General features: G+C 60.9%; 1 protein-coding gene across 1 annotated transcript in view; it reads right to left on the bottom strand.

Annotated features, from left to right (window-relative positions):
- The window catches only part of MACROD1 (mono-ADP ribosylhydrolase 1), a gene marked incomplete at its 5' end in the record, with an annotated part of 163,070 nt that overhangs the window by 7,092 nt on the left and 144,568 nt on the right, over positions 1–11,410 (bottom strand). The window contains one exon of the mRNA XM_004713644.1: positions 5,907–5,936. Within this exon, the coding sequence (XP_004713701.1) occupies positions 5,907–5,936 (30 nt within the window). The remainder of the gene's footprint in view (positions 1–5,906; positions 5,937–11,410) is intronic.

Below are 11,410 nucleotides of genomic sequence, written 5' to 3'. Positions count from 1 at the left end.
GGGAAGGGGGGAGAAGCTGGGGGAGGGGGGAGGGGGACAAGAGAAAGACTCGGAGAGGGAAGAAGGAGAGGAAGTAAAAGCAAACAGCGAGAGAAATGGAGAAGAGACGTGCACGGAGAGACGCGCGTGGAGAGACGCCCTGATGGAGAGACTACGTGAACGGAGAGACGCGCGTAGAGACGCATGGAGAGACACTACGCGCACAGAGAGACGCGCGTATGGAGAGAGACTACGTGCACGGAGAGACGCCCTGATGGAGAGACGACGTGCACGGAGAGAAACGCGTAGAGAGACGACGTGATGGAGAGACTACGTGAACGGAGAGATGCGCGTAGAGACGCATGGAGAGACACTACGCGCACAGAGAGACGCCCTGATGGAGAGACGACGTGCACGGAGAGAAACGCGTAGAGAGACGACGTGATGGAGAGACTACGTGCACGGAGAGACGCGCGTATGGAGAGAGACTGCGTGCACGGAGGAGAGATGCAGAGATGCACGTGGAGAGACGACATGCATGGAGAGATGCCGTGATGGAGAGACGACGCGCAGGTAGAGACGATGTGATGGAGAGATGTTCACGGGGAGACGAGGTGCACGGAGAAGTAAGAAGGTGACGGAGAGATATAAATGAAGTGAGAGACATGAACGAGAGAGACATACAAGGGGAAGTGAGAGATCGGCTGAGATGGAGACCGAGTGAGTGAGTGGGAGGGAGAGATCAGAGACAGAGTGAGCGGGTGTGGGTACCAGGGAAGTCATGGGGGCCAGTGTGAGGAGAGGGTCCCAGGTTCCGCCCCTAGTGGGTGTCACTGCGGTGGGCCCTGGGACACATGTCCAGGCCATGAGCAAAAATGGCTTGGGGACGGGAGGCTCAGGGCCCAGGGGCCGACATCAACAACAAAAACCAAACTCCCGGGGACCCTATGCGACAGGTAGAACTGCCTCTCTGGGTTTGCGAGTCTTTGACCCTTCACAGGAGTAGAAAGCTTCCTCTTCCTCTCTGGGGGCGGCTGGCGGTTTCTAACTGCCGACCTCCCAGCTAGGGGCTCACCAGGAAGAGGCATCTGGCTGAGAGAGAACGGCCTGCCAGCCCCACTTGATAACCAGACTCTGTGGATGCCCTTATTGAAAAACCAACTGCCTCTCCCATCAGCTTCCTCCCCTAAGACATGCTCAGGGGGTCTGCCCTCACTGGGTGTGCTGTGACCCCGCACAAACGGCAGTCCGAGCCCTGAGCAGTGCCAGGCTCGCCGCCGGCCCCCCACAAACAGCTAGGGTCAGCGAGACACCTGGGATGCATGGGCATGCAGGACACCCACGCACATGGGGAGAAGTCGAAGGGGCAGGCCTGACCTATCCATCCATCCATCCCCCTGGAGGATCGAGGAGGCGTTGGCCAGGCCGGAGTGGAGATGGTGGCCATGCAGGCGGAAGCAGGCTGTCCTGAATTAATCTGTCACTGGAGCCTGGCCGTGCAGGAGCAGTCATGATTTAGATGAATAATTGAAACGCTCCGATACATTTATTATCCCTTTAGTGCAGAAGTGGCAGAGAAAGACGCGGGGTAATTGAAAAAGAGCGCACAAATCTGGGCGAGGAAGCCGCTCCTCCTCGCCGAATAAACATTTCAGTCCTAATAAACGGAGGGAGAGTCAGGGCTGTCGATTCCTCCTGATTTAGAGCCCGCCTCCCTTCTTACCGAACAATGCAGATCGGTTCACAAAACAGCATCATCTAGCCAGTCAAGGGTAGGGGGAAGAGAGCAGGAGGGCCCCAGGGATGGACACTGCCCGGCCCTTCACCTGGCAGATCTCTTGTGCCTTCTGACCCTGGTGAACTCCTATTCAGCCTTCAAGACCCAAGTCAAATGTCCCCTCCTACCAAACAGATCTCTTTTGAGAACAACACTGAGACCCGTGGCCTGCTGCCTGGACAGCCTCTACTCAGGCTGACCTTGGGGCAGGAATAAGAGTGAGGGGGCCCATCTTTAGGGCAAGGCAGTCCCTTAGGTCTAAGATTCTTCTACTATGTCCCTTCAGTCCCCTCTGGGTTGAAGTTAGGGACCAGAGACCCTCTCTTCCCTGGTCCCTCCATGGCCCCCCTCCCGCAAAGACACAGCCCTCTGGCTCCTACACTGACCCCCACAATGACCATGGGAGCACTGAGCTCTCTACACACTGCCCTGCAGGACAGCCCCCGTCCCCTTCACCCCTCCCAAGTCCCAGCTGCCCTGGCCCCCTCTTCTGCCACCCACACCCCTGTGTCGCCTACCTGCTGCCTCCCCCACCAGACTGGGCAATGAGTCCGAGGGCAGGGCTGGAGGCACAACGCGTTGTCATTGTGCAAGTGCCGCCCCAGAGGCTGGGCATCGCCTAGAGCTCTGTTCTTGGGGAGGGTCAATTGTCGCAGGGGAGCCGGGCAGCCGAAGATGCACGTGCAATGTGAGTGTGTGTGTGAGAGCTGAGTGCCCTGGCTGCGGCGGCGGCAGCTGCTGCATGCTTCAGTGAGGGGCCGGCATCAGGGCTGTGGAGTATGTGGAGCGGGGAGGGGGAGGGATAGGTGGGTGAGTAGGTGGGTGGGTGGTCGTGGGAAGGTGAGTAGTTGGGTGAATGAATGGATGGATGGATGGGTGGGTGGGTTATTGGGTGGATAGGTGGGTGAATGGATGGATGGGTGAGTGAGTGGATGGAGGGGTGGGTGGCTGTTTGCGCTGAAAGTGAAGTGGGTGAGTAGGTGGGTGAATGGATGGATGGGTGGGTGGGTGGGTGGGTGAATAGGTGGATGGATGGGTGGGTGGCTTTGGGGGCTGAAAGCGGAGTGGGTGAGTAGGTGGGTGACTAGAGGCCTGAAGCTCTTCCAGGAGAGGGAGGGGCCTCAGGAGCTCCATGGGGAGACTAGATTGACCTGGGCAGAGTCAGGAGGCACCTGGTGTCACCCACTTGGGACGGTCGGTCCTTCAAAGCGGTCAAGGGTGGGATGGGCCAGGGGACGACAGAAGGCAGGGGTGCAGAGGGCATGGTGGCAATAGGGGGGTGGGGTGGCGTTGACCAAGCCCTGTCTCCATTGCAGCCCAGGCGGCGCCAGCCCCAACCAGCCTCTGATTCGGCCCCCCCTAGATTCCCTCCCCGCCACCTTGTTCCAAGCACATTAGCGGAGTGACAGCTCTGGCGAGCACTGGAGGCGGCTCCATAAATCCTGGCCGAGTTAAGAGGCCGGACTGAGGGCCCACTTCCTCTCAGGTCCCGGCCCTCTCCATCTGTCTCCCCATCAGCCAGGCCAGGGTGTGGGGCTCCCATCGCCTCTCAGCTCCCACCACCAAGGGCATGGGCACAAAGGAGCCAGAGCAGGTGCCCCTCGACCTCCCAGAGTGAGGTTACAGGACCATGTAGGAAGCCACCGCCCTGTCTGAAACCGCAGTGGCCTCCACAGCCTCGAAGGAGGCGGGGGTGGGGTGGGGGGTGGGTGGGGGGTGTGAGGCTCTCTTGCCTTTTACCTGTAGGTCACTGGCTCATTCAACATGCATTCACTGAGCACCTGCTGTATGTTGAAGGGGTTACTCATTGGGCTGCAATCCTCAAGGTCAGCGGTTCGAAACCATCAGCCACTCCGCGGGAGAAAGACGGCGCTTTCTATTCCCACAGTTACGGTCTCGGGAACTCACGGGGCAGTTCTGCCCTGTCCTGTAGGGTCACCATGAATCAGCACAGACCTGATTGGAAGCAGTGATCTGGGCCCGGTGCTCGGGACACAATCTTGCCCTTGAGCCCTCAGGGAAGCAGACAATCAACCGTCCGCATAACTAACCATCGAATGACGCAGCGGGTTAGAAGTAGGAGAGGACGAGGAGGCCGGTGCATGTCCGTTTCACTGGTGCTGGGAGACTAAATAAAACCCAAACCCCGGCACTGACCCACAGCAACCGTGCAGGGCAGGGGAGGCCTCTCCCTGTGGGTTTCCAAGTCTGCATGAGAGTAGCAAGCCCCGTCTTTCTCCCGAGGAGTGGCTGGTGGTTTTGAACTGCCGACCTTTTGGATCGTAGCCCAACGCTAACCACTGTGCCACCAGGGCTCCTGCAGCTGAGGGAAAAGGTGGCATAAAAACACAGCCTTTAAGAGGCGAGGGATGCAGAACCGTGGCTGACTGGAGGAAGCACATTCCAGGCAGAGAACGCAGCCTGTACAAAGGCCCTGAGGCAGGAGCAAGCCTTTCCAGAAATGGCAGGGAGGAGCTGTGTGTGTGTGTGTCTGTGTGTGTGTGTTTGGGGGTGTACAGGAGAGTCCGGGGTTGCCTGGGGAGCTGGTGGGCTGTCATGAAGACCTTGGTCTTGGCCCTGAAAGAGGGGGGAGCCCCGTAGAGTCTTGAGCAGAAGAAAGAGGGGTGACAACAGCCCTTCTGCTGACCTATGTCTTTCAGCCCCACATTTTGGAAAGACCCAGAGAGAGGCTCTTTCCACAGAAAGTTTGCTGACCCTCTGCTGTCTCTCACCATCCACCCCCTCCTCACTGGGCGCCCTCCCTCCTGGTAGGCCTTCACCCGTGCTGTCCCCCTGCCTACCATACCCTTCCCATGCTCCTTGGTGGGCCTCTCCTGTCCAAGGCACTGCCTCCTTCCAGAAGTTTCCTCCCCACTGCCCACATCTGGGAGTGGCTTCCCGCTGAGCTCTCCCGGTGCCTCCTTGTCCCCCCCCCCCATCATTACATACTGTGTGTGAGGGTCCTGAAGTCCCTGCCCTGTCCCAGCTCAGAGACAGCCTGGCTCCCCGTCACGGCACATAATACCCTGTGTATGACCACTTGGGAGTCTCTGGCCGCATCCCAGCCCAGAGGTGGCACTGTCCCTGGTCAAGACACCCAGCAGCCCATCAGTGAGGACCCCAAGTGTCTGTCCGGTCCCAGCTCTGGTGCTAACACAACCCCTCCGCCCCCGCCGCTGCCGGCTCAGAATCTGCACAGTGTGGGTGCTTACACTGGTCAATGAATGAGTGAATGAACTGAGGACAGGGGAGACAGTGGGCAGAGCCTGGCAGAGGTCCAGTCCACCGGGGCCTTGGCGTCCCTTCAAAGGATGGGCTTCAAGGAGAAGTTCCCTAGCAGCCCCCGCCCCCCCCCCCAATCTGTGAGGCCCAGGGAGCTGTGACCTCCACAGGCAGCTGGAGGGGGGGGAGGGCAAACACTGCAGTCACAAACAACAAACAGCCCCCTCGCATCCTGGCTGGTCCCCAACAGCTCAGAACACCGTGCTTTTATTTATTTCTGACCTTCTCTGCCCCCTTTTATTTTTCCCCCTTTTAAAACCTGGCCTGGGCCCCGCCACCGCTGCCGTAAACATGGCCCCCGGGATTTATCCGACGGCGCATTAACCTCTGGCCCGGAGCTCACCAATCACCCTGCTGCTCACAGACAGCGGGGGCTGAGCAGGCGGTGAGGGGGGTGGGCAGGGGGCTGGTGCCACAGGGCAGGGCAGCCGGCGGAGGGGCATGGGGTATAGGGTACACCCCCTGCCCTCTGGCACCGGCTGGCCTCTACGGCCCACCTGAGCTCCACCTGCTTGCCAGCCTGGCCACGGGTGGTCCACAGCAATGGTGAGCACGCGGCGGCGACCAGCTCTGAGCACGGCCAGCCTCAAGGGCTGTCAGCAGGGCGGAGATGAAGATTCTGCTCCTTCAGATGGGGAAACTGAGACCCAGCCTAGTCCCACTCAGGAGCCCTGACCTCCAGGAGACCAGAGGGTGTCTGGGTCCCCTTGCAGAAAGGGGGACGGATGGGAAGTAGAGGTGCGGGGGGAGGGGTCAGGTAGGGACAGACTCAGAGACTGGGGTAGGAGGACAGGCGCACAGCAGGAGAAGCACACCCACTGCCCGCGGCCAGCCCGCACCCCCCAGACAGCAGGAGACGTCCACTTACCACCCCCACCTCCGAGCAGGGAGCTGTTGGCTGCAAGAGACAAGAGAGAGAGGCCGGTCAGTCAGGTGTGGGGCCGGTGCAGGGGTGGGGGTGGGGAGCAGGGGAGGGGGCTCTCCACCGAGTGAGTTCCTAGTGGGCTTGTGGGCGTGGGTGGGGCTGAGGTGCGAGGCCTTTCTTTGTCTGCCCCCAGCACCGGCTGAGAGCCCCTTGTCCAGCCAGGGCAGAGCCCAGGCCAGGCTGGGTCCCTTGGATGTGACCCCAGCCTCTCTGCAGGGAGAAGATGGGGTGCCTTGCTACGCCCACAGACAGTTACGGTCTCAGTTCTGCCCTGTCCGACGGGGGCGCTGTGAGTCGGCCTCAACTCCAGTGCAGGGTTTGGCTTTCTGCTTTGGGTTCTAGAGGCAGCCCTGCAGCATGCGTGCGTGCGTGCATGCGTGCATGCATGCGTGTGTGCGAGCATGAGTGTCGGTGTGTGTGCATGGGTGTGCATGTGCGTGTGGGCACCCGCGACCCCGGGAATGAGCAGGGTGTGAGACCTTGGGCCAGCGTCGGGGGAGGAGGGCAACACGGTGCCGGAGGAGGAACCAGACCTCCAGGGGTGGGGTGACTTGGACCACCTGGCGTGGTGCCTCAGTTTCCCCGTGTAAGATGGGGAAACCAGGAGCGGGGCTGCCTCCCAGTGGTCGTGACACTCACGGGACAGCAATCCTTTGCTCTGACTGCAGTGTGTGTGGTGGGGGGCGGGGTGGGGAGGGGGCAGTTCAGCCCCCCTGTCCCCACACACAGCATTGTCACCTCCCACCTTCATGGGTCCTGTGGCCTGAGGCGGTTGGGGGACCCGGCGTGGAGTGGGGAGCCCCGGCGGGGCCACTTCGGGCTGCCGGACTGTGGACCTGGGTGTCACGCGCAAGCTGTGGACACCGCTAAGTGGTGTTGGGGCAGCATGGAGTGGCTGGTGTCCCAGAGCTGATAGCTCTTTGCTTGGGGAATAATTAATTCCACCTCCCGAAAACCCAGGCCTGCAAGTTGCCACGTTACTTGCGAGATTAACACAAGCAGCTAATTAAGATGGAGAGGCGAGGCAAGGGCTGGGGCTCCCAAAGCAGTGCTGGGGGGCTGCAGGCGGGTGGCGGGGGATGGAGGAGGGGGGCGATGGTGGCGGCATCGAGTGAGCTTCCCTGGGGCGAAGCAGGGAGACCCCTGGCTCTGGATTTAGGAGGCCAAGCGAGGGTGGCTGAGGAGATGGGCTCTGTCTCGGGAAAACAGGTCTCCTTTGGCCAAGGGGGACCCTCAGGCAGGCACCACAGGAAGGGGCCCACTTGCTGATGTAACTCCACCAGGGAGGCTCGCTGCTCCCGTTTCCCAGAGGAGGAAACTGAGGCTCAGGCTGAGTGGAGCAGCAGTGTAGACGGACTGGGGTCTGACTCCAACGCCGGTTCATGAAGCAGGCGGACCTCAAGGCAGACGGTCTGAGGGACTGTCAAGGAAGGCCATCCTCGAAACCTGGTCCACTTGGATGCAGTCTGATGCATGTGTGTGTGTCTGCGTGCGCGTGTGGGTGACAGCCTGCCCCCCGCCCCGTGCCCATGGGGCACAGCAGGCCTTTCAGGTTGGCCCTCAGCCAGCTCTGGCCCCTTCGGGCCGTGAGGCAGACCTGGCGGCTGTCGGAAGCTGCCCTCCACGGCCCCCACTTCCCCCCATCACCTCTCTCTCTTAATTAACACTGGCCACAAACGAACTGGCTCTGGCTCAAAGAGGGCACGGTGCCAAATGGGTTGGCAGTGTGCCATGGAGGGGCTGGGAGGGGAAGGGGCACTGACCTGCCGAGCGGCAGGCCCCCGTTGGAGGGAGGCGCCAGGCCTGGCCTGCTTGCCCGGCATCCGCCGTCCCACCATGAGGGGCCAGGGGTGAGCTGGTTCGATGCCCACCCACCCAGCCAGCTACCAGAGGGAGGGGCATGGGGCCAGAGGAAGACCTTCACTCCAGGGATCAGGCTGGTTGTCACCTGTCACCGGTGGGAAGGGACAGGTGTGGCCCTGAGGAGAGGAGCTGCGTCTACACTTCTGCCCCCTCCCCACCACATCCTGGAAGCTGTGCCGCACGCAATGCCTTCCCCCTCTCCCCTCTCCTCATGTTTGGGGGTCCCCTGGGTAGAGCTCCAGGGGGTGGCGGTCCTTCCCCAGCCCTGCTGCTCTGGCCGCCCTCCATGCTTGGCCACGCAGTGCCCCCATAGGGAATGGACTGACGACCACTCAGGAGGCCAACCAATGGACACAAGTGAGCAGGGCAGTTCTGGACTCCCAGTGCCCAGCACGGGAAGTTGTGGGCAGTCCCTGGCTGGCCCTTTCCCTCCCCTCCTGCCTGGGCCCTAGGGTCCCCATCTTTCCCTTCCCATGGCTCCCCTTATCACAGCCCACCTCCTTAGCCTGTGATATTAAAGCACAAGTGGCTATTAGCCCATTTTTCAGATGAGGCGGCTGAGGCTCTCGGAGCGACAGGGAGTGGGAGAAATGGAGCCTGAGCTAAGGACACTGCGGTTGTCGGGGCCGTGTTCTCCGTCCCTGTCCCCTCCCTCCTTGCTGAGGGTGTGGTGGCTGGTGGCAGGCCCAGCACTGGACCCCACTGTAAGCCCCACCCACAGGATCCCAGCGGGCCCCAGTGAATCCCCAGTGAATCAGGGTCTTTGACCCCCCAGGAGGGGCTCAGTCAGCCACGCCAGGAAGCTTGTGGTCAACCAGGGAGGAGGTTGTGGGGGATCAGGTGGCCCGGTCCTGCTCTGGAAGCTGGCCCTCAGCCCTGTAGCGTCCTGTCTGCCTGCCCATGGCTGTTTGTGTCACGCTTTACTGGGCTGGATGACCTGGCCTGCGACCTTGGTGGAGAGTCACTGCTAGCCCGCTGTCCCCAGGCGGCATCCACCGGCCACGGGGCTGGGGTTCCCAGGCTCCCACACCTCTGCCTGGGCCTCCCTGACACCTCACAGTTGCTTGTTCAGTGCACACCTGCTCAGGCCCAGGAATTTAGCCCCTCCTCTGCCCCAGCCCTGGTGGACAGGGTCTAGCCGCTCCTCGGTCTGTGCCCCAGATCCTGCCACAGCTGCCGTGTGGTCACTGCCCTGGGACAGGGACGGGGGCAGACCCCACGTGCAGGGCAGCTCTCCTCACTGGTGGAAGAAGTCACTGGACCAAGGCGGCACCGCCGGGTCACACGCTCAGCCGCCTTTTCGCTTCGTGCCAGCCCATGCCTAGTGAGTGGAGCTGCCCTCCAGGGGGGATGGTGGGGAGGGAAGTCGGGGGGAGGGGGGCACACCGTCCTGATCCCTCTTCCACTTGCCCCGAGCTGTCCCGCCCTCCTGCCCTGTCCAGGCATCACCCTGGGAAAAGACCAGCTTCCGCTTCCGACCTAGCCACTGTGCACAGGAGACTCGGTCCTGCGGCCCCCACTCAACTACTCGGGTCCCACAGGGGCATTTGCCATTCCTTTTAAAACTGGGGGGGGGGGGACGGCGGAGAGATGAATGGACTTTAAAATGGAACAATACAGTATTAGTATATTTGTCTTTATGCCAACCAAGTCAGAAAATACCATCTTTAATTAATTGATTACTTTATGCAGAAAGGTAGCCCTGGAAGTGCCTGGGCCCACGCGGGGGGTGGGGGGTGTCGGCCGTGCGCTGTGCCTGTGAAACCCCAGATGAGGCAATAGCGCAGGAGGTGCTGCTATGAACCCAATTTACAGACGAGGCACTATGGCGTGGAAAGGGGCTTCTCCCGGGTCTGTCTGAGCGGGGTCTAGTCCACCCCCAGCTTCTATGGGTCTCCTTGAGGAGCCCCGGTGGTACGGCAGGTTGGGCGTTCAAACCCACCAGCTGCTGCCCCAGGAAGACCAGGGCGGCAGTCCGCTTCTGTAAATGCACATCCCAATCCGAGCTCCCAGCCATCCGGAACTGCCCTGTGGGAGCCCGAGACTCAATCCTGACAAGAACAGAAAGTCTCAGCTTCCTCCCCAGGAGAGGCTGGTGGTTTGAACTGCTGACCTTGGGGTTAGCAGGCCAGCCCATCACCCACTATACCAGCGGTTCTCAACCTGGGGGTCTCAACCGCTTTGGGGGGTCAAACGACCCTTTCACAAGGGTCGCCTGATTCATAACAGAAGCAAAATGACAGTGATGAAATAATGTTATGGTTGGGGGCTCACCACCACATGAGGAACTGTATGAAAGGGTCGCAGCATGAGGAAGGTTGAGAACCACTGCTCTCTCTAGACCATCAGGGCTTTGATGCTTTGGGAACACCACGGGGCAGGTTTCTTCTGTCCTGCAGTGTCACTAGGGGTCAGAACCCACTTATCGGGATATAAGAACAGCGGCAATGCCCACTATTCTATGGATAAAGAACCATGCCCCCTCCCCTGCACACCCCAACTCGCCAGGCCCCACTGTCTGCTCCCCTCATCTCTCTGCCCTCTTCTCCAGCTCTGCCTCCCTCAGCCAGACCCCACCTCAAGCCTGCCCACCCCCACATCCCAGGGGTCTCCCACAGGCTTGCTGCCCCCCTCACCAGCCCCATGGCAGCCCAGCCAGCATTTCCTGTGGGGGAAGACCCTCGCCTTGGGGGTGCCCGCTTCTCAGCTGTGCTGTGTGAGGGTAGAAGGCTGAGTCTCCCCACCCCTAGCAGGCAGCACCCCTGGGGGGTGACTGAATGAGTGCTGGATGGGCTAAGCCCACAGAGACACCCCCACCCCCAGGGGCGCAGGTTAGAGCTGGTGTCGGCTTGGCTCTGACCCCCCAGTCCTGGGTTCTTGACTGGCTTTGCAGAGAAGCCTGCTTCTAGCTGGGGGTCGGGGGACCCGGGGGTGGTGCAGAATGGGGTGGAGGTATGAGGGCAGTCAAGGTGGTCCAAGGGCAGTCAGCCCAGCCTTCCCTCCTCGGCAGCGCTGGCCTTGTAGAAGCTAATGGAAAGCTCCTCTCCGACAGAGTAACTCCTCCCGAGAGGTGGGGCTGGGAGGGGGCTGGAGGTGTGGGAGAGGCCAGGCACTAACCCAGGAAAGTGCTGAGCAGGTTCCCAGCCGGGGGAGTCTGGTGGTGCTGGCACAGTGGTGACCTTGAGGCAGGCATGGCCCCCCGTGTCCCCCACTCACAGCTCACCCATAAATGCCTTGGTGGCCACCAGCCAGGCCCTCAAACCCTTCAGCCCTTCCCACTGCCCAGCTCAGACCTCAGCTCTCTATCATTGGCACATAGGCATCAATCACACCAGGTGTCATCAAGTCACACTGAGTGTCCTCTAGCCACACTATGTGCCATCCAGTCAAATCGGGTGTCATCAAGTCACACTGAGTGTCCTCTAGTCACACTATGTGCCATCCAGTCACACTGGGTGTCATCACGTCACACTGTCATCCAGTCACACTGTACCATCCAGTCACAACGGGCACCATCAAGTCACACCAGGTGTCATCCAGTCACTGAATGTCATCCAGTCACATTGGGTGCCATGAAGTCACAC

Source organism: Echinops telfairi, unplaced genomic scaffold, assembly GCF_000313985.2.
Source record: "Echinops telfairi isolate 266 unplaced genomic scaffold, ASM31398v2 ScPeMD7_7417;HRSCAF=8455, whole genome shotgun sequence".
NCBI classification, from domain to species: Eukaryota; Metazoa; Chordata; class Mammalia; order Afrosoricida; family Tenrecidae; genus Echinops; species Echinops telfairi.
Note: the sequence above shows the minus strand (reverse complement) of the source record. Positions and strands in the feature narration are given on the sequence as shown.